Consider the following 25,170-nt stretch of genomic DNA (forward strand, 5'->3'; position numbering starts at 1 on the left):
GAGAGCTTTTTACCCCAGGCTTTTTTCCCCTTGATAGTGACTTTTTACATGGCTGTAATCATATAATTTCGTATTTTTTATTTTTCCTCACTATATCAAAAACAAAAAACCATTTCCATGTAAAAAGCCCATTTATTAAAATGTTAAATCATTTAAGGTCTATTTTATATAATATTCAGAAAAGAAAATGAACTGACACCTAAACCAGAAACCCAGACAACTCTTCAGGAACTACCAGGAGTCAGATCACGCTGAAGGTGATGTGATATGAGACTTCACCTGTGACCTATGTCCCGGAAGATGGATCATGCCTCCCGTGGCCTGCCCCAGTCCCCGCAACAGCGGAGTCTAACTCCCGTGATGATTCTGGACACCCGAGATTTGAAGTACATCACTGCCACCTTCAAATTCCAACCCAAAGTACCTCAAAATTACAATATGATTTAAAGCCTGCATGGCCTCTTCTGCAAGAGGGGAGGAGGTATTCTGCTGCCTTTCACATCACATTCTAGGTGACTGCTCACATTCTACTGACTGAAAGAACACTCTCTCTGCTATTGAAGCATGCAGGAAGAGCGTTATTATGCGGCTCTCCACCCCGTCTTCCTTTAGCTGCGACAGAACACAGGCAGGGTGAGTGCTGAAGGCTCGGTAGCAGGTACTCACACAATGAGATCTCCGGTCAGCCTGACCATTGAGAGGAGGGTGTGCTTCAGGGAAGCAGCCAGGGGCAGGCTTTGGCCGCAAAGCGTCCCCAGGTGAGCAGCCTGCACAGCACTGATATAACTCTCAGAAGGGATGGTGTCATTAGCAAAGGCATTGCGCTGAAAGGAAGCAAAACAGACATGAAGGGAAGACCATCTACCTATGTGGGATAAACTCTCATGCCGGGGAGAAAGCCCAACTGACATATACCAAGACCTCCACTGAGGTTTCTATACAATGGCTCTGTATACACTATTATTCATCCTGGGAAGCAAAGTGGGATGGAGCATAGGAAGCAGTTAACAAATTATAGTCAGTATGAAGTTAACTTATAATTTAAAACGTTAATGGGGCACCTGGGTGGCTTAGTCAGTTAAGCATCCAACTTCGGCTCAGCTCATGATCTCATGGTTCATGGGTTCGAGCCCCACGTCAGGCTCTGTGCTGACAGCTCAGAGCCTAGAGCTTGCTTTGGATTCTGTATCTCCCTCTCTCTCTGACCCTCCCCTGCTCACACTATCTCTCTCTCTCTTTCTCTCTCTCTCAGAAATAAACAAAACATTTAAAAAAATTTAACTTTGTACTAACATTTTAACTTTTTTTTAATGTTTTTTTTATTTCTGAGAGAGAGAGACAGCATGAGCAAGGGAGGGTCAGAGAGAGAGGGAGATACAGAATCTGAAACAGGCTCCAGGCTCCAAGCTAGCTGTCAGCATAAAGCCCAATGCAGGGCTCAAACCCACGAACCGTGAGATCATGACCCGAGCCAAAGTCGGATGCTTAACCGACTGAGCCACCCAGGTGCTCCCCAAAGTTAAGACAGCCAATACCAGATTTCAAATAATTAGAACATGTTATACTTCACATTGAAACTACTGTCTCTCATAATTAAGAAGGATCTATATTTTGCAAAGCACCAGAGCCTCCATTAAAATATCTTCAAGATCCTTCTAATAGCTTACGGGTGATGTAAACAGGAATCATGATTACAAAGCAGGATAATGAAATTATAATACTTGGCTTTTCCCAAGAACTGTGGCAACAGAATTTTCTGTTCACAGAGGTAATCTGAGTAGAGCATACACAAAGGTCAAGTAAACAGAAGACTCTACAGTCTTCTAATAGCCTACAGAACCTAAAAGCTCCCCTATAAAATCATTACAAAAGGAGCAGGTTCCTGACATTTTTCCTAAAAAGAAAATGCAACAGTTCATATTTTCTGAGAACTCAGGTGCCAGACACTGTCGGCACTTTACACTTGACACAATTCATCTTCACATCCCTGTCTTAGGCAGACGAAGAATCTGAGACTCAGAGTAATAACGTCGTTGTCCTGTAACAGGGTAACACAGACTTCTGAAGAAAATGACCAGCTGGGTACCACGTGGGTAATTCAAGGCTCTGATTATTGATTCAAATATCAATTATCCATAGCAAATATATTGCCGCATACCAACACCTTGTGGCAGCTAGTTTCAGTGTGAGGAACGAGAACAGAGCACAGAACAGCTAGTGCTCTGCATTTCTATTCCCAGAACACACACTCACCCAGGAACCAATGCTGGGAAACTCATTGGTGTTGATGTTGTTCCAGGATTCACACACAGTCTGCACCCAGGATGGTAAATTCTGCACGAGTGTGGGACCTGGAGGCGACAGGAGGGACGAGGACTCATCACAAGAGGGAAAGAAGGACACATAGTATGTTAAAGCCAAGCCCAAATGCAGAAAGAAACACCATTGCTCAAGCTGTCAAAATAATTACGAAGATCGCTCAGATGGGTATTTCAATAGCAGTACTATGTCCAAGAGCTAACTAACTGCTTAATAGCTAACAATGTTGATTATAAGGTTTTCACTTCCCATCACATTCACTTTCTAATCTTGCAAATAAAGACGACAACTGAAAACAAGATGTGAAGTCAGGGCATGTCGCCATAAGTCAGGCGAGGGCCGCTCTTCAGCCTCTGCTACGCCCTCCGTGGGCAGGTAGCACTTTGATCTCTTTTCTCCTTAAGACAAATCTGAGGACAGGGATTCTTAATCTACATCAAGAACAGCATTGGATGAAGTAGTAGAATTTCATTTCTCCCAGTGAGACAGACTATCCAAATACTGAAAGGATACTTAAAGCTTGCAATTCAGGGAAACACAAACGGCTATAAATTTAAAGGGTAACTACTGCCCCTCACTCCAGTCCTGCTCAAGTCCTTCTGCTTCCCCTTCCTACATTCCTACCAGATCAGTTCCAAAACGGGGAAGAGGTTTGCATGGCACAAAGGGACAGCTTGCTAGTCTTCCTGATCTCTATAAATGACAAAGAGAACAGGGGTGCCTGGGTGGCTCAGTCCGTCAACATCCGAGTCTTGGTTTCGATTCAGATCATGATCTCATGGTCGTGAGTTCGAGTCCCGCCTTGGGTTCTGTGCCGACAGTGTGGAGGCTGCTTGGGATACCCTCTCTCTAACGCCCCTCTCTCTGCCTCTCCCCTGCCCATGCTCTCTGTCTCTGAAAATAAATAAATAAGCTGAAAAGAAAGGAAAGAATTAAAAAAGGAGAACAAAGACCTGTGCTAACAGCAACAGTTTAATGCCTTAGAACCAGCCTCCACATCTTACAAGACGTAGGATTTAAGGCAAGTTAACTTCCAGGACTTAGTTTCCTAATGAGTAAGAGGAGACAGTAACACCTCATAGGGCTCCTGAGAGGACACACACACACACACACACACACACACACACACACCTATGTCTGATACACGCAAAGGCTCCAGTAAGTGATAAATGTCAGTCAGCAGGCAGAGAAGTGGTAGCACTCGTCCTACCAGTAGTAACAGCATTTCCAAATTCACTTACCCAAAGTGTTGGCCTTGCACCTGCTCGAGCCAATAGCCAAAACAGCAGCAAAGCCATGCAATTTCTCCTGGGAAGGTTTTTCAGTGGATCCTTCTTCACTAAAGTTCTGTAGTAAATAGGCTCTGAAGAAAAAATAGAGGGGAATACATGAAAACTGAAGTAATCTACTCCCATCATAGTTAGGAGAAACTACCCTAGACACATTGAAAACACCTGAATCTCAGTTTCCTAAGCTATGAAACACAGCTGAGAGTACTGCCTGGTTCTGATCTGCTCAGAGTTCCAATGGACAACTGCTTCCCAAAGAATATCCCAGCCTCTGCAGTGTTCCCAAAACACAATTCCAGGACAAATGAACGTGGCAAGCACTGAACGCTATCTGCCCACCTCTCCCCAGCCTCGGAAGATTGGCAATGCACATGCTGAAGGCTCTGGGAAGTACCGCTGACCTTGGAATGACACTGAGTTTTAACGGCGCAGGTCCACTTATACGTGGATCTTTGACAATAAATACAGTACTGTACTATAAATATATTCTGTCTTCCTTACCGTTTTCCTAGTAACGTTATGTTTTTACATTCTACAAAAAGCTTAATTATAAGATACAGGATATAGGGGCACCTGGGTGGCTTAGTCGGTTAAGCGTCCCGACTTTCGCTTAGGTCATGATCTTGCGGTTCGTGGATTCGAGCCCCACGTCGGGCTCTGTGCTGACTGCCAGCTCAGAGCCTGGAGCCTATTTCAGAGTCTGTATCTCCCTCCCTCTCTGACCCTCCCCTGCTCATGCTGTCTCTCTCTCCTAGAAATAAAAAAAAAAAAAAAAAAAAGAATACAGGATATAATACGTTCACATACAAAATATGTGCTAATCGATTGTTTATGTTACCAGTAAGGCCTCTGGTCAACAGTAAGCTATTAGCAGTTGTGTTTTTGGTGAGACAAAAGTTGTATGCGGATTTCTGACTGCACAGGGGGGATTGGTACCCCTAACCCATGCTGTTCAAGGGTCAACTATACTATACAATACTTTCTCAAAAGCTGTTCAGTTGTATTTACTCAGCACTTCCCACACTTAATTGCCAAGAACGTTTACTAACAGCTTAGTACACAGGGTGTTGGCATCATTAATGGGCCAGATTAAAGCCCACAAGCTCTCAGATGGCAGCGCCTTGGTCACCTTTGCTCCTGTGATACCCCTGGCACCTAGGCCAGTCTTGGCACTCGCCAGCACTCACATGTGCCATTCATGCTTATGGCTCATATATCGTCAAAACGTGCGCCTCCACCAACAGTCCCTGCTCTACTGACTGCAAGACGCTCACACTTAGACATTAAACTTTGCAACAATCCAAGTCCCTTTCAGCACAAAAGTTCCGCAGAACAGGAGCTGAGCAGTGACATCCTCTGGAGATTGGATAAAGTACATGAGCATAAAGGGGCCTGAAGGGCAGTACAAAGGGCAACCACTCCTCAAATCTAGCGTGCCAATGTCACGTGGGGCATCACACCCACTTCTGCCAGTTCCTCCAATGTAAGAAAAGCCCGAAATCTTGTCTTGTGAATAAATTCTCAATTTTTATACACTGAAAATGAATTCCACATTTAAACACCATGCAGAACAAGTCTACAGGGCATGTAATTTGCGATGTTTACTACTTTAGAAAGGACTGGATTTCAAAACACTCTCTAACTCATTAGGAAACTTTTTTCTCTAACTCCTACCATGAAATTTAAAGAACATTTAAAGCTTCATCTTAGTGTGTAACAGAAATGACAGTTCTGGAGAAACTGTGTTATCCTTCCTTATTTCCCAGAAGGTAAATGCTACAAAATATTTAAAGATTTACAGAAATCGAACTTCTTGACTCTTCCTGAACTACTTGAAAATTCCCTCATCAGGCACCCCTTTATATTACAGAAGAAAATAGTTCAACGGGGGAATAAAAGACAAACGTAAGCTGACAAAAATAAAAATAAAAAATATATAAAATTCTGAGTCCTTTGGGATCTGCACAGCAAACAGTACCTAGAACCAAAGTCTAGGGGCGCCTGGTGGCTCAGGAGATTAAGTGTCCAACTCGTAATTTCGGCTGAGGTCATGATTTCACAGTTCGTGAGTTTGAGCCCCACAGTGCTGACAGCACAGAGCCTGCCTGGGATTCTTTCTCTTCCCTCTCTCTGCCCCTACAGTGCTTGATCGCTCTCTCAAATAAATAAACTTAAAAAAAAAAAACAAAAAAACCCACCAAAAACCACTAAGACCAATTTGAAGAGTTTTCAGGCCTCTAAGGAAAGTAAACAACCCAAGGATCCTGACATCTGAGGGCAGGGGCCTGTCACACCTAGTGAACGATGCATAGGTGTCGATGAGTTGCAGCGTGGCTGGAAGCAGATTCTTGGTGATCTCAGACGACTTATGGGGGTCGGTCTCAGCGGCCATTTTAGAAAAATGCTCATCCAGAGAGACCTGGACCTTCGAGATGGCGGCATCGAGGGTGTAGATGGACTGCAGACTTGGGATTTCATGGAGCTGCAAGATGGTGGTACAGTCGATGCTACAGAATGATGAGATCTTTAAAAATACCCAAAATATTAATTAGTTGTGGCAAAAGGCTGCGGCAAAAGCTAAATTCTGTCATTATGGACCTAAAACTAACTTACCTGCCGAGCAAAGTACTCCTCTACAATTTCAACGTCATACTTCACTGAGCTGCACTTGGTGGAGGCCAGTTCTAAGAGAGAACCAGCATGTTCAGCCTTCATGCCCTGTTTGATAAGGTGATCCTATGTGGATAGCAAGAATAAGTGTTCAGGTGACTGCTACAGACAGAATCTAAAGTTTTCATGACCCTGAAATTAACTAGGTCCCCCAAGCACAGGGCATGGTGGCTTTAGACACCCTTTGGCAGCAAGGCCTGCGTTGCACTGTGGTACCTTTATCCAGCTGACGTAGGAGCTGATGCGGAGGCGGGAAGACCACCGCAGGGTATGTAAGATGTCACATTCACTCATCTCAGGGGAGTTCATGGCCAGCTGGTTCATGTAGGTCTTTGATGGTGGCAAAATCCCTAGGATCCTCCACAGTATCAGGAAATAATACTGAAGGGCACAGGCCTCCTGGAGAAAGGAAAGAGAGCTATCATAGCAGTAGCACTTGCTATTGTCTCACGAGCTCCCAGACACTGAGAACTGTTCCAAATACATTTTTTTAATATTTTTGAGAGAGAGAGAGAGAGAGAGAGACGGAGGGAGACAGACCAAGACAGAGACAGAGCTCAAGTGGGGGAGGGGCAGAAAGAGGGAGACACAGAACCCAAAACGGGCTCCAGGCTCTGAGCTGTCAGTGCAGAGACCAACACGGGGCTTGAACCCAAGGACCTCAAGATTGTGACCAGAGCCAAAGTCAGATGCTCAACCAACTGAGCCACTCAGGCGCCCCCAAATACATTTAGAACATACTATATGGAGTCCTGATTTTCCACTGAGATCTGGCTCTCAAGCCTGCTCCCCAGGTTTTTATACAGAATACATCCAACAATAAAGCAGAAATGTTAAAACCCACATATAAATAATGTGCTCCATACCTGCACATCTCACAAGCCAAAACCATTGTTCCAAGACCACTTGGGCTACACAAGAATATACCAAGTAACCAAAAGAGAGCAGGACATTCTGCCTGGCAGGCCCATAATCAGGTGCCCCTTTCTGTGGCCTTAACTGTTACTAGAACTTCTAGAGGTATAGAGACACATTCATGGACCACAGGAAAAGCTCCGGGGGGAAACTTTCAATGTGACATATCAACCCCATTCACTGAAGGTATGAAACAGATCATTCAACAGCTAATTAGATCCCAGAAAGATATTTCTGGTAGAACTGCCACCAAATTATCAAACACATCCCAAACTCTTCATCATCAGCCTGAGCTCTGGCGGTCTTACCAGGGCCGTTACGTTCTTGTTTTCCTTTCTCCTGACTGTATCCAGCTGAGAGCCAGCCGCGAGCAGAGATGTCAGTGCCGTGTAAAGCTCATCATATTTGACAAGCTTGGAGAAAAGAACATCACATGCCTGATATTGAGAGGAAAAAAAGTCATTTCGTCTTATTTTTTGAAATATTTTTCCTACCACCCATAAACTACCGTTTAACCTCAGGACTGACAAAACAACTCATACGAATTATAGTTATGAATTTCTCACTGCAACAAGATTCCCGCTCGGGGACCTCTCTCAGTCGATGGGTTATGGGGAGCACACAAGTGCAGGCTGCAGAATGAGGCAACTCTTTCTGTTCATTAAAATATCTGCGTGTGAACATGCTAACACAGACAGAAAGAAGGATCCCCTACGGCAAAAGTAGAGCCCAGCAAATAAATTTCAAAATAACATTTTCCTTCTAGAATAACTTCAAATCCTAATATAGGCCAAGTTCCCTTGTTACAAAAAGCAAGTCATTTCCTTTCCCCCTGCCAGCCTGATTTTGGTGGAAACCGTCTGACCCACATGTAAAATGGGGTTTTAAAATTCCTGATACCACAGAATCGAGTCGGTTCAAATCATCCTCTGAGGCCTCTGGGGACAGGACACAGTAGAATCTGGGTTGTGGGACAGCATCTGAAAAACAATGGGCTCGTTAAAAGAACGGTTTCATTCTCAATTCTGTTTAGCAAGAATAAAATGTAAAAAATTAAGAGAACACTTTGGACACTTGAAAACACAAACAACTTGGGGCGCCTGGATGGCTCAGTCGGTTAAGCGTCCGAAGTCAGCTCAGGTCATGATCTCACAGTTCGTGGGTTCGAGCCCCGCATCGGGCTCTGTGCTGACAGCTAGCACAGGGCCTGGAGCCTGTCTTCGCATTCTCTGTCTCCCTCTCTGACCGTCCTCTGCTCATCCTGTCTCTATCCGTCTCTCAAAAATAAATGAAAGGTTAAATTAAAAAAAAAAAAAAAGAATCATAAACAACCCTGACCCTATGGACTTTTGGGGGTCGTGATAATTCCTTGCCGTGAGAGGGCTGTCCTGTGCACGACAGGATATTTAGCACCCTTCTGGTTTTGACAACTAAATATGTCTCCAGACGTTGCCAAATGTCCCTTCTGGGCACAGGGAGGAAACAGAGCTGGTCTACAATCCAAGCTAATCATCAAAATTGGATCCATAGACAAACTGCATTAAGCTTGAATGCTGTCTCCCCAGAATCAACGGGGCTAACTACTAACAGATCCGAATGACAGGAAATTCATGCAAAGGTTTGTGCGTTTCCACGAACTACACTGAACAACTTACACTCAGATGAATTCAAATACACACAAAAGATAAACACAAGAAGCACTGCATCATAAGAATGGACAACTGCTCCATAAGAAACACTGCAGAGAATGTCATGGCTCCCAGTATTTTGTGAATAGCATCCCATCATGACCCGAGAGGAAATTTAGCCTGTGGGCTAGAACCACATTCCTACAGGAAGTTACATGTAATTGCTCCAAGGAGCAAAAATCCATATACTGCACTCTATGAGCATACACAAGAATTCTTAATTCTTATGTCTCAAAGTGTTTTTTTTTATTTTTGTTTTTAATCAACGTGCAATACGTAACGGTCTATTTCTGACAATGTTCTGAATTCACTGGTATCTGCCACCGCTAAGGAATAGACCAAACCTTCAGGGGTCCCCAAAGACCAAATCCGATCCCCCCACAAGGAGAGCCAATGAGTCAGCTTCTTACTGACCACCTTCTTTCTGACCTGATGAAAAATGCTTAGACCAGTTTTCTTCTACTTCTTTGAACCCGTGATAGAGAGGGGCGGTCCCCCGGCGGCTGCTGCTGTCCTGGGATCCACTTGCCCACCCAAAAGGAGGACTCAGCAAGTTATGCTGCACCTTTTAAAACACAAACGCTCAAATTAAGAAAGATACACAGCCACATTCACTGTCTCACTGCAGGCATCATAAGTGATCAATGTATCAAAGACTGGGAATCTCAAAAACCAAACTAAAAGTTTTCGATTTTTCTGACTTTTTTGGGGAACATCTTTCTTGCTAAAGTTTAACAGGAACAGTGCTCACGCAAACATTTTAGGAACTGCTGGGTAATCCTTAACTGGCCCTCCCATCCTCGTGCTGGATTCCTATAACAAAATAGTTAACTAATCCATAAAACCTATTGCTTGACCATTATTCCACCAGTAACAAACATTCACCGGGGGGTGGGAGGGTAGGGTAATAGGACTCATGCTCAGGGCACTGAGCTAGACACAGGTAAAGTGGGGTAATTCAAAGGACACCTGTGAACATAGCCTATAATCCAATTTTCACAAATGCAAATCAAATAATCTACATTTACTGCTCCTGGCTAAGTCCAGAGCGCGAGAGCACATCCAGAAGTCCAGTGGTCTTCCCAAGGTTAATCATAAACCTATGCCAACAAACACCTGAAACCTCAAGTAAACAGGTCATTTGGCTCTGGATCACCGCAACTCAAGAAGAGTGACACTCTCAAGCACGGCCCGTAGAGCGACAACAACGTGTTCATCTGTACCTGCTCAAACAGATACACAGGGGCTTTGGAGTACTGATGAAGCAGATAATCGAAGACCAGAAGGAGGCGGGCCAGGATGAGGGGCACGGAGCGTGCCTGGGCAGCCATGTTGGCACTCAGCTCCTGGATGGTCTGCACTAAGAGGGTCAGGATGGCCCGCCGGCCTTTCTCGGTGAAGTTGTGGAAGATGAGGAGGAGCAGCTGCAGGTGTTCTACATTCAGATCTTCCGTCTCACTGGGCACCGTCCCCTGCAGGGCACTCTGCTTCATGGTCGACAAGAACCTACCGCAGAGAAGAAGAGAACGTGTCTGGCGGACGGGGTCAGAACAGCCCCCAGGAGTTACAACATCAAGTGCTGGAAGAGATAGGCTTTTTTTTTTTTTTTTTAAATTATAGTTTACTGTCAAGTTGGTTTCCACATAACACCCAGCGCTCATTCCAACAAGTGCCCCCCTCCATGCCCATCACCTCTTTTCCCCTCTCCCCCACTCCCATCAACCCTCAGTCTGTTCTCAGTTTTTAACAGTCTCTTACAGTTTTTCTCCCTCCCTTTCCTTAACTATTTTCCTCCTCCCCCTCCCCCATGGTCCTCCGTAAAGTTTCTCCTGATCCATGTAGGAGTGAAAACATACAGAGAGAGACGCTTTTTAAACCCAGGCATTGTTGACAACAAATCAAGGAAGACAAAAATGTACGTGGAAAAAGAAGATTTAAAAACTCAATCTTGGGGCGACAAAAAAGCGAGATTCGACAACTAGACATTCCCTATCGACTACGGCGATAGTGTTAACACATCAGTTCTGACCATGAAAAGAACTGTAAGCTCCCAAAACGGTGGCTCATCTTTTTTTTTTAATTAATAAACCCAGACAGATAGAGACAGTTCAGTTACTATCCCCTGAAATTTGGCTCTATAGCTTAATTCTTATTTTGAGAGCTTAGCGCTGCAGGTTAAACTCACTATATGGTCACAGTCCAAAATAAGTCAGTGCACTAAAAAGCAGTTAAAAAAGAAATTAACACTATTTGGAGAACTTGTTCAGAAGAGCTGTTATGCAAAAAAGGAATGAATGTAGCCAACTATCTCCACTGCCTCTGGCTATTAGGAACGAGATTTGTGTTTTAATAAAGGTTTCCCTCATCTCTCATCCCCCACCCCCCACCCCTCCTCCCCACCTCCCGGCCTTTTTCTGTGTGTGTGCAAGATCCCACCAGGAAAAATACAGTGGGTCTTTGGCACTCGGTGGGGGGGAGGGGGGGTTAGGATTTCTCAAATCCAGCTTTAGAGCTATTTGATCACAGAATGAGGAAGAGAAAAGCAAAGCCTTTTAGGAAAACAAACTGCTTTGAAGGCTCCCACCATGTAAACAAAAATGGCAAATACAGGTCCATCTAAAGAGGATTTTGATGATTAATCTGAGCTTCCCCCCAAGTAAAGAAATTCTTTAATTGTCCAAAAAAAGACTGCAAGTCACTCAGAGTGGTTTCATGTTGAAAACAAAATAACCAGAGACAGAGCTGGCTTTCCTGTTCCCTGCCTTTCAATAAATCAGGGCAGGACAAAATTGGTTACATTCAGGAGTCAGGTTCTGTCTCAAATTGGCAACCAAATGCCCCCATATGCTAAAATGACGATTTTGTTCGTTTCCAGACCAGAGTTTGTTTTTTATTTAATCAATTTGGGGGCTCCTGTTTTTTCAACAGCACTTCTTCCCCCAAGGCCACCAGAAACACACTCCTCTACCCTCACCAGTTTGCGCTATCCTCAGATACCGCCTCGGAGCTGCAGACCATACAAAGAAGTCAAATTAAAAAAAAGGTACATAACCTTCTCTGCAGGGCTTCGCCTGGAGTTCTCTTACCTGTCCCAAACTTTAAGGCATTCAGGGACATCCGGATCACCTTGAGCACCAGCTTTATGTTGCCAGATGAGCAAAAGGCGTGAAAGCACAGATAGGCTTTGAGGGTGAATGTACAAGGGCCAGGGGCCCTCAGAGAAAGGAGCTACTCCCAGCTGCTGCAACAGTGTGTTCTGCCGGGAAAGACACACAAGAAACCATCAGGAAAAAGACAGGAATGAGGCCAAAGGGTACCAATGGGCCCTAAGTGTTACTCTTTAATGCTGGAGGAATATTTTAAAGCACACAGAAATTCAGATTTAGACATGGTTTGTAGAAAGGTCATTTTGCTCAATAAACAGGAAAACTATCAGGGGAAAATTACTAATCTAACCCCAGTCACAACGGGGTCCTGAAAAAGGAGAAATGCACGGAGACAGCAGAATCAGGATGATTTTCCAAACGGGTAGAACTTGAAGTCTTCCCTTCAAAAGAAAACTTCTTGAACAGTTTTAAGAGCTGATTTAAGAGTTTTTCTTTCCTAACCAGTTCTACCCGACAGGTAACATATGTTACTAACACATCAGGCACTTGTAGGCCCACCCGCTTGTACGAAGGGTATTAGCAGAGAAATGCTGCCTGTGAGATGTCAAGGCACCTCCAATTAGTCAGGGCTGTGTCTTTGCCTCCAGTTGTAGCGCGTCTTTCAAAGGAGCTTGACTTTGAGCTCCGTTATCTAAGCTGCAACTTATCTTTTCAAACACACACACCAACTGAGCAGGATGCCAACAGAACACCAAAGGCCAGTGCTCTCACTTGGCTTCAGAAAACACAAATCATAGTTACCTCAGGACATAGGATAAATTTCCAAGTCTGTCAAATTAAATTATGTTCTTATAGAACATCCCAGAGGACCCTGTTCCTGGGAAATAATTATTCAAAATGTCACAGATCTCAAAAGTGGCTCCCATGTACTGAGCAGTTATCACAGGCTAAGCGCTGCACACCAACTGTCACGCGCAATGCTCTGGGCGATGACGTACGTAGGAATGCGCTCCATTTTACTCATGTGGGAAACGGAGTTCGGAGTGGTTCAAAAACACACTAAGCCACAAGACTAACAAGTGCCCAAACCAGAATTTATCTCTAAAATCTACATTCTTGGGGTGTGTGGGTGGCTCAGTCAGTTAAGCATCCAGCTTTGGTTCAGGTCTTGATCTCTCAGATGGTGAGTTCGAGCCCCACGTTAGGCTCGGTGCTGACAGTGCAGAGCCTGGAGCCTGCTTCGGATTCTGTCTCTCCCTCCCTCTCTGCCCCTCCCCCACTCACAGTGTGTGTGTGTGTGTGTGTGTGTGTGTGTGTGTGTGTGTGTCTCAAAATTAAATATGAAAAAAACTTTTCTTAACTTAATGGAATAATATTTGAAACAGTAAAAATTGAAAAAGCAGGAAAAGAGAGATGTATCGATATTCTGATTTTAACTGCAAAACTATGCAACTACACAGACGGGCTAGAAAGAAACATGGAAAAATGTAAGTCATGAATTTGGTGGAAGAATATAACATTATGATGTTGTTTGTAGGACATTTTTTAAGGGACTTTTTTTTGTTTTGTGTCCATTGTTTCAGGCCTCAGAGCCATAAAAAATGAACGACCCTTCCTTGGAACCTGGATTAGCCCTAAGAGGGTTTCTAAGAAGTAAAACGGAGCTGCAGCCCACCAACAAAAGCCTAGCTTGAAGCACCCCTTCCAGCCCTCTGAGGGTCCTGTGCCCACCCTTGCTGAACGCCAGCTGTCCTTGGCCTCCGGCCCCACCCCTCACCGCGCGGGCCATCTTGTTGCTCATTACTTCCAGTGACCGCCTCTTAGTGGATAATCATAAAGCTACATTACCAATCTTCATTTAAGTTCTGAATTTCAGACTCCCATTTCCAACTACTTTTCTATAGTCTTCATCCCACTGGCACCTCACAATGTCATCATATTTAAAGTGAATTCTTAAAATTTTTAATGTTTTTATTCATTTTTGAGAGACAGAGAGATACAGAGCACTTACGGGGAGGAGCAGAGAGGGGGAGGCACAGAATCTGAAGCAGGCTCCAGGCTCTGAGCTGTCAGCACAGAGCCCGACACAGGGCTCAAACCACGAACCGTAAGATCATGACCTGAGTCTAAGTTGGATGCTTACCCTACTGAGCCACCCAGCCGCCCCATAAAATGATTTTAATAGTAGTAGTGGTAACTGTTTACTTTAACTTCAACATTCTGACACAGGAAGCAACATAATCACATCTGTTAACTGCTTTTAGCTTACTCCATCAAAGGAAAGCCTCAGGGCACCTGGGTGGCTCACTCGGTCAAGCTCAGGTCACGATCTCAAAGTTCTTTTCTTTAGTCTTAGCCTCGCATCAGTGCAGAGCCATCTTTGGATCCTCTGCCCCCTTTACTCTCTGCCCCTCCCTTACTCGCACTCTCTCTCCAAAATAAGCATTTTTTTTTAAATACATAAAAATGTAAGGAAAGTGTCAGGAGTGTCAGGAAAGCCTGACATTCCAGCTCTACCGCAGAACAGTTTCGAGGTTGGCCGACCACACTGACCGCGAGACAGCTGCGCTGTTAAGCTGACATTGCTGGTTTTTAAAAACAGAGAAAAATGGCAAAATGTGCCTCGTGTAGCCCAAAGCAAACGTGCATGAATAAGTGATCCGCAAATACAAATGGCCTCTGAGCTGACTCAAACCCAGAACAGTGAGCTCCTTGCACTCAGCAAGGCTCCTCTACCACCAAACTAACCCTTCGTGCCCATGGCCCCTTTCTATGAAAGACAACAGCTTCCTCTGGTCTCATCTGAGTTGTAAACCCAGGCCACACCTTAGACTCTATCCAGGTCCTTTTACCCCATTCAAATAGTTCCCCGTGATCTCTGTCACCACGGGCTCTTTATGCACATGGAATCTCCCCTTCTCATGATCCCACACTAACTCAAATCACCTGGATTTCTCCAGCGCCTACTTTACCTGGCACACAGTAGGTGCTCCATGAATACTCTGGGAATGAATGAACTTAGACCACTATGGTAATATTAATTTTACTTTTTTGGGGATAAAAACTATAACAGAAAATTTACCATTTTCGAAGCGTACAGTTCTGTGGCACTGAATACATACACACTGTGCAAACATCATACCATCCATCTCCAGCACTTACTTACCTTTCTGAACTGAAACCCTACACCCACTAAAAACTAACTCCCTGTGATACAGGGACATAAGGAGAAATGTATATTTGGTCTTTGTCCCCTTCCTGATACAGAGCTCCTAAAACTCTCATCATTTCCCAACAGGGGTGAGAAGAACGTGTTTTGTTATTCGTAATAAGCCCTTTTCAGCAATACCTGTGTTTAGGAGGCCCCTTGACAGCTTCAGGCCTGAGTCTGGCTGCCAGAGGAAGCAACCTCAGGATTAGAGGGCTGGAACTTTCAGTGCCATCCCTAACCAGGGCTAGAGATAAGAGTTCATCCCCAATGGCCAGTAGAGCTGGACACCAATGGAAACCCAAAGAAGGCCTGCTTTCTCGTTTGATTTCCAAAGACACAAATCATCTTAGCAGACTGCTCTATTAAACAAATTTGAGAGAAAGAACAGAGAGGCCATGCCAACGAAGCACACAGCATTTCAACAGAAAGGCCTCTTCTCAAGGTGTTCATCCATCACCTTAAATAAGTAGGCTTCACTTCCTTCTGGAAGTAGGGAACAGGCCTCCTGGTCTTACCAACTCAGAACCAGCTTTTTTATTGACCTGACAGGTGAAGACATTTTTTGTGATGAAACTTGTATCTGTTTACTTTCACAGACTGGGCTACATTCTATTAACCTGCCTTAAGGACACTGGGTATGTCCTGCGATAGAAGTCAGGCACCTTGGTAAAGGTACAGAACTCTACACATGACCCCGGAGAAACAATATCCAGGGCAAGGGAACTCAATAGGAGGTCATTAAATTACACTAACCGTCCTTTACTCTCTTCCATCATAGCAATGAAATTGGGGGAAGACTTTAAAGGCCCATGTTTGGAGTTGGAATGAGGGAGTTTTGAGGATTTGTTCTGCATAAAGTCAGTTATTATAGGCAGACAAGCTGCATGTTCACACAAGGTCTGGAATTAGTTTTTTAAATGCTATGAGAGCAACATCATTACAGGAATCTTAAGAACTCCTATTCTCTACAGAAAAATATTTCTTCCCCCATTATGTGGACAAGTTTCAACAGGAAAAGGCCAAGTCCATGAACTGTGAAACTTCCCTAAATAACCTTAGATCTGAGCAAGGAGCTCGTAACTTTCCCACGACTTCCTGACCCTATACAGTCTGAGGAGGTGCTGCAGGCCCCTATACTAACCGAAGCATCATCTTCTCTTCATCTTAGGTAAGTCAACAACTTCACCACTCCATTTATATTCCCTTTTCTACCAAAAACAACCTTTATTCCATCTACCAATAGGTACTTATAAATAAGTTTTATAATTATTTTTTTAAACAATGAAATAAACCCTTTTTAAAATGTTTATTTTAGAGAATGTGCGTGAGTGAAGAGGGGGCAGAGAGATGGGGGACAGAGGCTCCAAAGCGGGCTCTGTGCTGACAGGAGTGAGCCCGATGTAGGGCTTGAATCCAAAACAACCACGAGACCACGACCTGAGCCGAAGTCAGACACTCAACAGACCGAGCCACCCAGGTGCCCCAACAAGGAAATAAATTTTTAAGAATTTCTCAAGTAGGGATATGTGTCCGACTTGTGGTTTCAGCTCAAGTCATGATCTCACACTTTGTGGACTCGAGCTCCGCACTGGCTCTGTGATGGCCACGTGGAGCCTGCTTGGGATTCTCTTTCTCCCTCTCTCTGCTCCCTCCCACACTCTGTGTGTGTCTCTCTCTCAAAATAAACTTTAAGAGAAAAAAAAAAAAAAGAATTTCTCAAATGGCCTGAGATTTTAAGAATCAAGTTTAAACTCGTGAAATTGGTTCCTAGATTTTGTCCCTTTGGGGCAAGTGCAATCTCTTCCATTGTGTCCTGATTCTGAGAATCCACTGCAATAACCTTAAGTATAACAACAACAACAAAAAATGTTCAAAAGAGTCTTAGGGCAAACTACTGGGAGAGCTACCAAATTTAATTATTCTACGGAGGATGAATGGTGGCCTCAACTAGGAATCTGCATTCTTAAGCAAATTCCCCAGGGATCTTTATGTACACCAAGGACTGAGAACCACGAACTCTGACCATGTTTTAAAAGTTATTACCAAAATATGACTTTGTCAAATGCTGGGGAATATTGTGAATCCACAAATCTCCAACACATAGCTGGTGACGGTAAAACTTGGTGCAGCTTCTTTATTCCTTTCTTTTTTCTAAGTAATCTCTACACCTAACTTGGGGCTCAATCTCACGATCCCGAGATTGAGAGTCGCACGCTCTGCGGACTGAGCCAGCCAGGCCCCCCACTGAGGTAGCTACTTTAGGGAGCAGTGTGCCGTCACCTGCTCAGTCACATACTCTACATCCTGCCAGTTCTGCTCCAGTCTGTACCCAAGAGAACTCCTTGTGTCACCACAGGAGGCTTCTACAAGAAAGATCACAGGAACAGCTGGAATAGGAACAAAACCTGACATGTTCTGAAGGTCCACCAGGGGGAGCAGAGGGGAGAGGAGTGAAGCTGGTGCAATCCCGGACCCAAGGGCACAGCAGACAGCATTCAAAGCCAGAACTTGAGAATTAGCAATAATATAAATGAACCTTGGCAACACACTGCTAAATAACATTACGTAAAAAAATAAAACTTATAAAGATTGCATAATAGCATGATGTCATTATCATAACGCTTAAAACAAACGGTTTTAAATTTTAAGGATTACAAACGTAAAAATAAATACACATAAGGGCGCCTGGGTGGCTCAGTCAGTTAAGCATCTGACTTCGATTCAGGTCATGATTTCACGGTTCGGAATTCGAGCCCAGCGTCAGGCTCTGCGCTGACAGCTCAGAGCCGGGAGCCTGCTTCGGATTCTGTGTGTCCCTCACTCTCTGCCCATCACCCCTCCTTCAAAAATAAACATTTAAAAAAATTTTCAACTAAATAGAGAAAGAGAGAGGGAGAGAGAGCGGCAGTAGGGGGAGAAGACTAACAAAAGGAGGAATTTGAGATGCAGGGTTCAGAACGTCACCTGCCAGCAGGGAGAGAAAACTCTTAAAATTTTGAAATCTTCAATCAAGAGCGTGGGCTTTATTTTGGTGGTGAGTTTGCAAATAGGAGTCTATCTGAGAGCATCTACCTCCTGTAATTTGAATTCTTATTTTTTTAAGTTTATTTATTTATTTTTGAGAGAGAGCACGAAGAAAGTGCAATCAGGGAAGGGGCAGAGAGGAAGAGAAAATCCCAAGCTCCTGATGAGGGGCTCGAACTCAAACTGTGAGATCATGACCTGAGCCAAGATCAAGAGTGAGACGTTTAACTAAATGAGTCACCCAGGCACCTGAATGATTCTTTTAAAACACACATTTCAACATGTATTTCTTAAACGTTAAAAAAATAAAAATAAATACAAAACAAAACAAAAACAAACAAAAAAAAGAAACATGTATTTCTTAGATTACTAATGAAGTTAAGCATTTCCTATGTTTGGTGGCCATGTATATTTCCCTTTTTTATAAACCGTTCTCTCATCTACTTTGTCCACTTGCCTACTAGGACACCCATCAGGACCTGTTTACAACATTTTTCCTTTTCTATAAGCTTACTGAATGACATGGGGATAAAGACGACATTTTCTCTTCCTTGAAATGATCCTAATCAGGGCAGTAGGACATACTAGGATAATCTCTCAATACTCTCTCCAGTGAGGGGGGTTTCCACGATAAACTATTCCTTCGCAATCAGAATGCTACAACCTACTGGGAGCTGACACAGACAGTGCTTGGCCAAAGGTCACGGTGCACACAAACCTGCAGGTTGGGCGACTGAAGGTCAGAAGTTACCAGAGAATGGTTGAAGTGATAGAGAGCAGCAGCAAACTCTTCATCTGATGAACCTTGAAGACAAATAAGAACACCAATTATTCAAGCAGCTACTTGATGCATTACAGCGCCCCGCCAGCACCCAAACCCCACTAGGGTAAAAAACCCACCAGGCCCCAATCCTGTCTACTGACCCTTGAGTCCATCCTTGTCCACCTCCTTAATGATACTGGCCAGGGTGGCCATGTGGTGTTCTGAAAGAGACACGCTCAGGTAGTTTCGGATAAAATTGTTCCGCGAGTTCAGCATGGAAGAGGTAATGAAGTTCAAAATGTTGGAAGCCAGACCTAAGAACTAAAGAGAGCACAAAGAAGGGCATGTCAGGTTCATAAGCCTGGAGTGCCTCGAAATCCCGAATACAAATAGAAATAAAATACGCCCACAGATCTGATGGAACAGTGTGAAGGGATTCAAATTCACGTCTAACTACAAAGGCTACTGTTACTAACGTTCAAACAGAGAAACACCACCAAGAATATAAGATCAAACACAATCAGTACACTTAAGCCCCTATGTAAAAATATCTTTTAAACATTACAGTTAACCAACCTACAAAATGTTTTAGTTCCAATGATCTGCTTTTCACACCCTTCTTCCCATTTCTCCCTCCCCTAAACCTCAGAGATCCACTCTTACCAACTCAGGATCTTTGCGACTAGCCAAAATGTTGCCCTTCTCACCAGGGGCCTGTTTACTGGGGCTTTTAACTCGAGGTGAGCTCTCCAGTGGAGGGGGCGGGGGAGGAGGAGGAGGTGCCACTTTCTCTTTACTGGGGGAGATGGTCTCCTCAAACCATTGCCCCAAAATAGGCTCACTGTCATCATCTGAATGGATAAAGAGAGAATAAAAACACATTTAAAAAATTTTTAGTACATCTGCTTTGTAAAAATGTCTACGTCAAGAGGAACAACCGGGTATCTTGATTTGGTGGCAGTTACACGGGCTATAAATTCGTCGATACTCCTCTAAGTGTGTAAGTAAAACAGAAGTATCTTATCACATGTTAATTATACCTCAATAAAACTATTCCTTTTTTAAAAGAGCCCAATGAATGGGGCACCTGGGTGGCTCAGTGGATTAAGCGTCCGACTTCAGCTCAGGTCATGATCTCACGGTTCGTGGGTTTGAGCCCCGCATCGGGCTCTGTGCTGATAGCTCAGAGCCTGGAGCCTGCTTCGAACACTGTATCTCCCTCTCTCTGACCCTCCCCTGCTCATGCTGCCTATCTCCCTCAGAAATAAATTTTTTTTTTTTAACTTTTAAAAATAAAATAAATAAAAATAAAGGAGTCCAAAGAAGACAGAAAAAACCTCACTTTACTGACAAGCCAAACATTTTGAAAAACAAATTTTTACTTGTCCATGAGTTATGAAGCCCAAATTAAGACCTGCACCATGAGGTGCCTGGGTGGCCCAGTCACTTAACCATCCAACTCTTTATTTCCACTCATGTCATGATCTCACGGTGGGTGTGGAGACTGCTTAAGATTCTCTCTTCCTCTCCACCTGACCCTCCTTGTGCTTGTGCGCACATGCATATGCATATATACACACACACACACTCTCTCTCTCTCTCTCTCTCATAGACAAGAGAGCACACACTCTCTCTCACAGATAGATAATTAAAACTTCACAATACTACACACTGCTCCCACAAACTTGATTATAATGAACCTGAGAGATTTACCTTATTCCATCTCTCTCCAAACTAAAGCAGAAGGGAATGTTCATTCTGCCCTGTTGTTCACTCCAACAGAATCTGAGGTTTCTCTCCCTGTGCCTCCCCGCACCACACATCTATGACAACAGCCAAACCAAACACCTTACACACAAATGGGTTAACGCAAAAAGAAACGTGAACTGACACGTATTTTGATCCTGGAGGGGAAAGGATGAAAAGCAATCTGGGCTTCGCTGAGAGTAATTTCTACATTTCATTTCTCAACAGCTCAACTTAATCTTGAATAACAGGTCTCCTTTGAGGGCACAATCGGGATCCACACTAGGCAGGTGAAAAGTGGCAAATGGGAAACTAAGGGAAGCAAGGCGGAAGCTTCCTGTTGCACTTATCTCCTGGGAGATGGAAAGGAGGCCTCTACCTTGGCTGCTGTCCTCCTCTGTGCTGCTGAAATCATCCTCGTAGTAGGTGTTGGAGTCAGTAGACGCACTGGCATCGCTGCTCATGGAGCCCTTCCTCTGACGCTGCAGGACGCAGGCCTAGGGAAACAGCAGGCTTTGTAACTGATGCTCACAAAAGTAGAGCCGCCCTACTTCACCTCATTCACCATGTAAGACATCTTCTCCATGTCTTTTTCTTCCTTCTAAATCCAAGAAGCTCGGGGGACCTGGGTGGCTAAGTTGGTTAAGCGTCCGACGTCGGCTAAGGTCATGATCTCACAGTTTATGGGTTGAGCCCCACGTCGGGCTCTGCTGACTGCCAGCTCAGAGCCTGCTTCGGATTCTGTGTCACTCTCTTTCTCTGACCCTCCCCTGCTCACACTCTCTCTCTCAGAAATAAATAAAACATTTTTTAAAACATTGGTTAAAAAAATAAATCCAAGCTCTCCTGGGGTGCCTGGGTGGCTCAGTGTGTTAAGCTTCTGACTCTTGGTTTCGATCAGGTCACGACCTCACGTTTCAGATCGAGCCCCACATCAGACCCTGCACTGACAGCATGGAGCCTGCTTAGGATTCTCTCTTCCCCTCTCTCTGCCCCTCCCCTGCTTGCACGTGCTCTCTCTCTCCCTCCCTCTCTCTCTCTTTTGCCCCTGCTTGCGCGTGCTCTCTCCCTCCCTCTCTTTTTCAAAATAAACAAACATTTTTTTTTTTTTTTTAAATGTTTTATTTATTTCTAGGAGAGAGAGAGACAGTGTGAGCAGGGGAGGGTCAGAGAGAGAGGGAGTCACAGACTGAAACAGGCTCCAGGCTCTGAGCTGGCAGTCAGCACAGAGCCCGACGCGGGGCCCGAACCCACGAACCGCGAGATCATGACCTAAGCGAAAGTCGGACGCTTAACCGACTAAGCCACCCAGGCGCCCCTAAACAAACATTTTTTAAAAAACTAAAAAAACATGACAACTGTCACAAAGAACCAAGTAGCCACATGTATCACAAAGCTGAGAATCAATTACGGACTCAGGTGTGGAATCACTGAAGATTTCCTCTCATCTTCAAAACATTACCATAAATTTTGAGTTTCTAAAGGTCACGGCGTACGGCCTTTTTCCTTTTGAAAGGGTTACATAAGATCTTCTGAATTATCCATGGCGTAACGCCACCCACCTTTCTGTAGGAAGTTGACAGTAATGTCAACAGTAGGTTCGTCAGTGGGACAGAGTCGATCAGCCGCTGAATCCTCTGGATGGAGGTGCTCTGGGCCATAATGCTGAGGACGGCAGGGGGACCATCTGTCTCCCAACCCTGAAGAGAAGCACAGCAAAAGAATTACGGTTCCAACAGCGCAGCAAGGAATGCTGTGATCAGACGGCTCCAGGCAGCCTTCCCAGGAGCGAAGGCAGCGGTCGCCATGATGACCCCCGACGTGTAGGGTCCCTCTGTCCCCGCACTAACACCCCGCGCGCGGTTCCTCGGTTGCTGTGCTGACCTCCCATGCATGTCCCTCACCTTGTGCAGCGCTTCCACTTGCAGGTCTTGAAAGAGAGAGGTTAACAGTGTGACAGCATGGTTTGCCAGGATTACTGAGAGCACGCCAAATCCCTGGTGCCTACACAAAGAAATGGAAAACACAACAAACTCACAACCTCAAAAACAGAGGATCCTGCCATTCAGGGGGTCCTAGACCCCTTTCAGAATCCATGACCCTTTCCCCAGAGGAAAGAAAACTCACACACAATATCTGTGTATCATTTCAGAAGCTCAGTCTCCCTGAGGCCCACCCACGGCCCGCCTGAGGATCCACAAGCTTCAGGTTCAGAACTCCAGGAGTAAAAGAAAGACTTCAAAATACATGGCATTTTGGAATTTAAACTATCAGTTTGCAGGACGCCTTGGTGGCTCAGTAGGTAGAGTGTCCAACTTCAGCTCAGGTCATGACCTCACGGTTCATGAGTTCGAGCCCTGCATCGGGCTCTGTGCTTACAGCTCAGAGCCTGGAGCCTGCTTCGGATTCTGTGTCTCCCTCTCTCCCTGCTCCCTGCCACTTGTGCTCTCTCTCAAAAAACAAAAACAGGGGCGCCTGGGTGGCTTAGTCGGTTAAGCGTCCGACTTTCGCTTAGGTCATGATCTCGCGGTTCGTGGGTTCGAGCCCCGCATCGGGCTCTGTGCTGACTGCCAGCTCAGAGACTGGAGCCTGTTTCAGAGTCTGTGACTCCCTCTCTCTCTCTCTGGCCCTCCCCTGCTCACGCTTTCTCTCTCTCTCCTAGAAATAAATAAAAAACATATAAAAAAAAATTAAAAAAAACAAAAACAAACAAAAAAACTGAATAAACATAAAAAATAAATTAATTAAAATTAAAACAAATAAATAAACTATCAGTTTGAATCGACGGGGTAATGGATGTCAAGATCCTAACATTCAAAAGTTGATCAAACATTTTAAATCATTCTTTTGAGAAGAAAAAGGTTAAAATTTGCCAACTTCTATAAAATATCTAAGCAAGCCGACAAGAATAAAAACGAAGTTTTACACAGTCAACATGAGTAAAACTTTTTCTTTCTGTCCCAATGGCCACATGACTTTAAAAAAAGGGGGTGGGGCACCTGGGTGGCTCAGTCAGCTGGGTGTCTGACTTCAGCTCCCGTCATGATCTTGTGGTTTGTGAGCTCGAGCCCTGCCTTGACCTCTGTGCTGACAGCTCAGAGCCTGGAGCCTGCTTCGGATTCTGTGTCTCCCTCTCTCTCTGCCCCTCCCCCATTCACGCTGTCTCTGTCTCTCAAAAATGAATAAACATTAAAAAATTTTTTTAAAATGACATGACAATCAGTGTATCTAATATTCAAAGAGCTCATATAAATCAGTAAGAATAAAGGACAAACACCGAAGAGAAAACTGGGGCAGAGGACACAGGCAGCAAGTATGGCACAAATAAAGAAATAGGAAGAAGAGCAACGTAATACCACCTTTCTCCTTTAACGCTGGGGCACCCAGGTGGCTCATTTGGTTGACCATCCAACTTCGGCTCAGGTCACACCTCACAGTTCATGAGTTCAACATCCACATCAGGCTCTGTGCTGACAGCTCAGAGCCTGGAGCCTGCTTCAGATTCTGTGTCTCCCTCTCCCTCTACCCCTTCCCACTTGTGCGCTCACGCTCTCTCTCTCTCAACAATAAATACACTTTCCTTTAACGTTAGAAAACATGAAAACTAATGACGCCCACTGTCAAAGAGGACCTGGGGAAACGGGCGGGTGTACACACACAGCTGGTGAAAATGCAGTCAGGTCTGTCTGCCCTTTGTCCTAACAATCCTATTTCTAGGAATTACCCCAAGGGGATTCTTAAGCAACTTCACAAAGACTTATGTTTTAGAAGATTTATCAAAACACAGTTTATCAAAACAAGAAATTTAATCCACCCTAAGTAAGTATTTCAATAAGGTAATCATAGTTAGCTAAGGCATATTTACGTACTGGAATGCCGTCGGCCATCAGATACAGTGAATCCCTAACATCGGCACTGAAACGCTGCCTACAGTATTTTCTAATGGCGGTCCTGTTTCTGTAATCATCTATATTTTATATGCGCACACAGGAAAACATCTGGACGGGGGCGCCTGAGTGGCTCAGTCGGTTAAGCGTCCGACTTCAGCTCAGGTCATGATCTCACAGTTCATGGGTTCGAGCCCCACATCAGGCTCTGTGCTGACAGCCAGCTCAGAGCCTGGTACCTGCTTCAGATTCTGTATCTCCCTCTCTCTGACCCTCCCTTGCTCACACTGTCTCTCTCTCTCTCTCTCTCTCTCACACACACACACACAAATAAATAAAATATTAAAAAAAAAAAAAAAGAAAAACATCTAGACGAACATTTACCAATTTGTGTGGTAGAATTTGGGATGATTCTTCCTTTTTCTTATGGTTTGTAACTTAACACAGGTTACAGGTTTTCTTCTTAAATCTCAAGAAACAATAGCCATGTTTTAAACCCAACTGCTACTTTTTTTACGTTTTATTTATTTTCAGAGAGAGAGAGAGCGTGT

At 44.4% G+C, this 25,170-nt stretch overlaps 1 protein-coding gene across 4 annotated transcripts in view; it reads right to left on the reverse strand.

The window, feature by feature from the left end:
• The window catches only part of UBR4 (ubiquitin protein ligase E3 component n-recognin 4), a 134,485-nt gene that overhangs the window by 91,262 nt on the left and 18,053 nt on the right, over nt 1-25,170 (reverse strand). For all 4 annotated transcript variants that reach the window (XM_039228977.1, XM_039228980.1, XM_039228979.1 and 1 more), the window contains exons 12-28: nt 22,637-22,736; nt 22,295-22,432; nt 21,112-21,229; nt 19,650-19,837; nt 19,148-19,307; nt 18,942-19,027; nt 11,968-12,137; nt 10,105-10,387; nt 9,311-9,446; nt 8,094-8,173; nt 7,502-7,630; nt 6,495-6,677; nt 6,222-6,344; nt 5,903-6,132; nt 3,561-3,682; nt 2,254-2,351; nt 667-824 (exon numbers count right to left, since the gene is read on the reverse strand). In XM_039228977.1, coding sequence (XP_039084908.1) covers nt 667-824; nt 2,254-2,351; nt 3,561-3,682; nt 5,903-6,132; nt 6,222-6,344; nt 6,495-6,677; nt 7,502-7,630; nt 8,094-8,173; nt 9,311-9,446; nt 10,105-10,387; nt 11,968-12,137; nt 18,942-19,027; nt 19,148-19,307; nt 19,650-19,837; nt 21,112-21,229; nt 22,295-22,432; nt 22,637-22,736 — 2,502 coding nt within the window. The remainder of the gene's footprint in view (nt 1-666; nt 825-2,253; nt 2,352-3,560; nt 3,683-5,902; nt 6,133-6,221; nt 6,345-6,494; nt 6,678-7,501; nt 7,631-8,093; nt 8,174-9,310; nt 9,447-10,104; nt 10,388-11,967; nt 12,138-18,941; nt 19,028-19,147; nt 19,308-19,649; nt 19,838-21,111; nt 21,230-22,294; nt 22,433-22,636; nt 22,737-25,170) is intronic.

The sequence above is a fragment of the Hyaena hyaena genome, unplaced genomic scaffold (assembly GCF_003009895.1).
Source record: "Hyaena hyaena isolate Hyena2069 unplaced genomic scaffold, ASM300989v1 scaffold_35, whole genome shotgun sequence".
Classification (NCBI taxonomy): domain Eukaryota; kingdom Metazoa; phylum Chordata; class Mammalia; order Carnivora; family Hyaenidae; genus Hyaena; species Hyaena hyaena.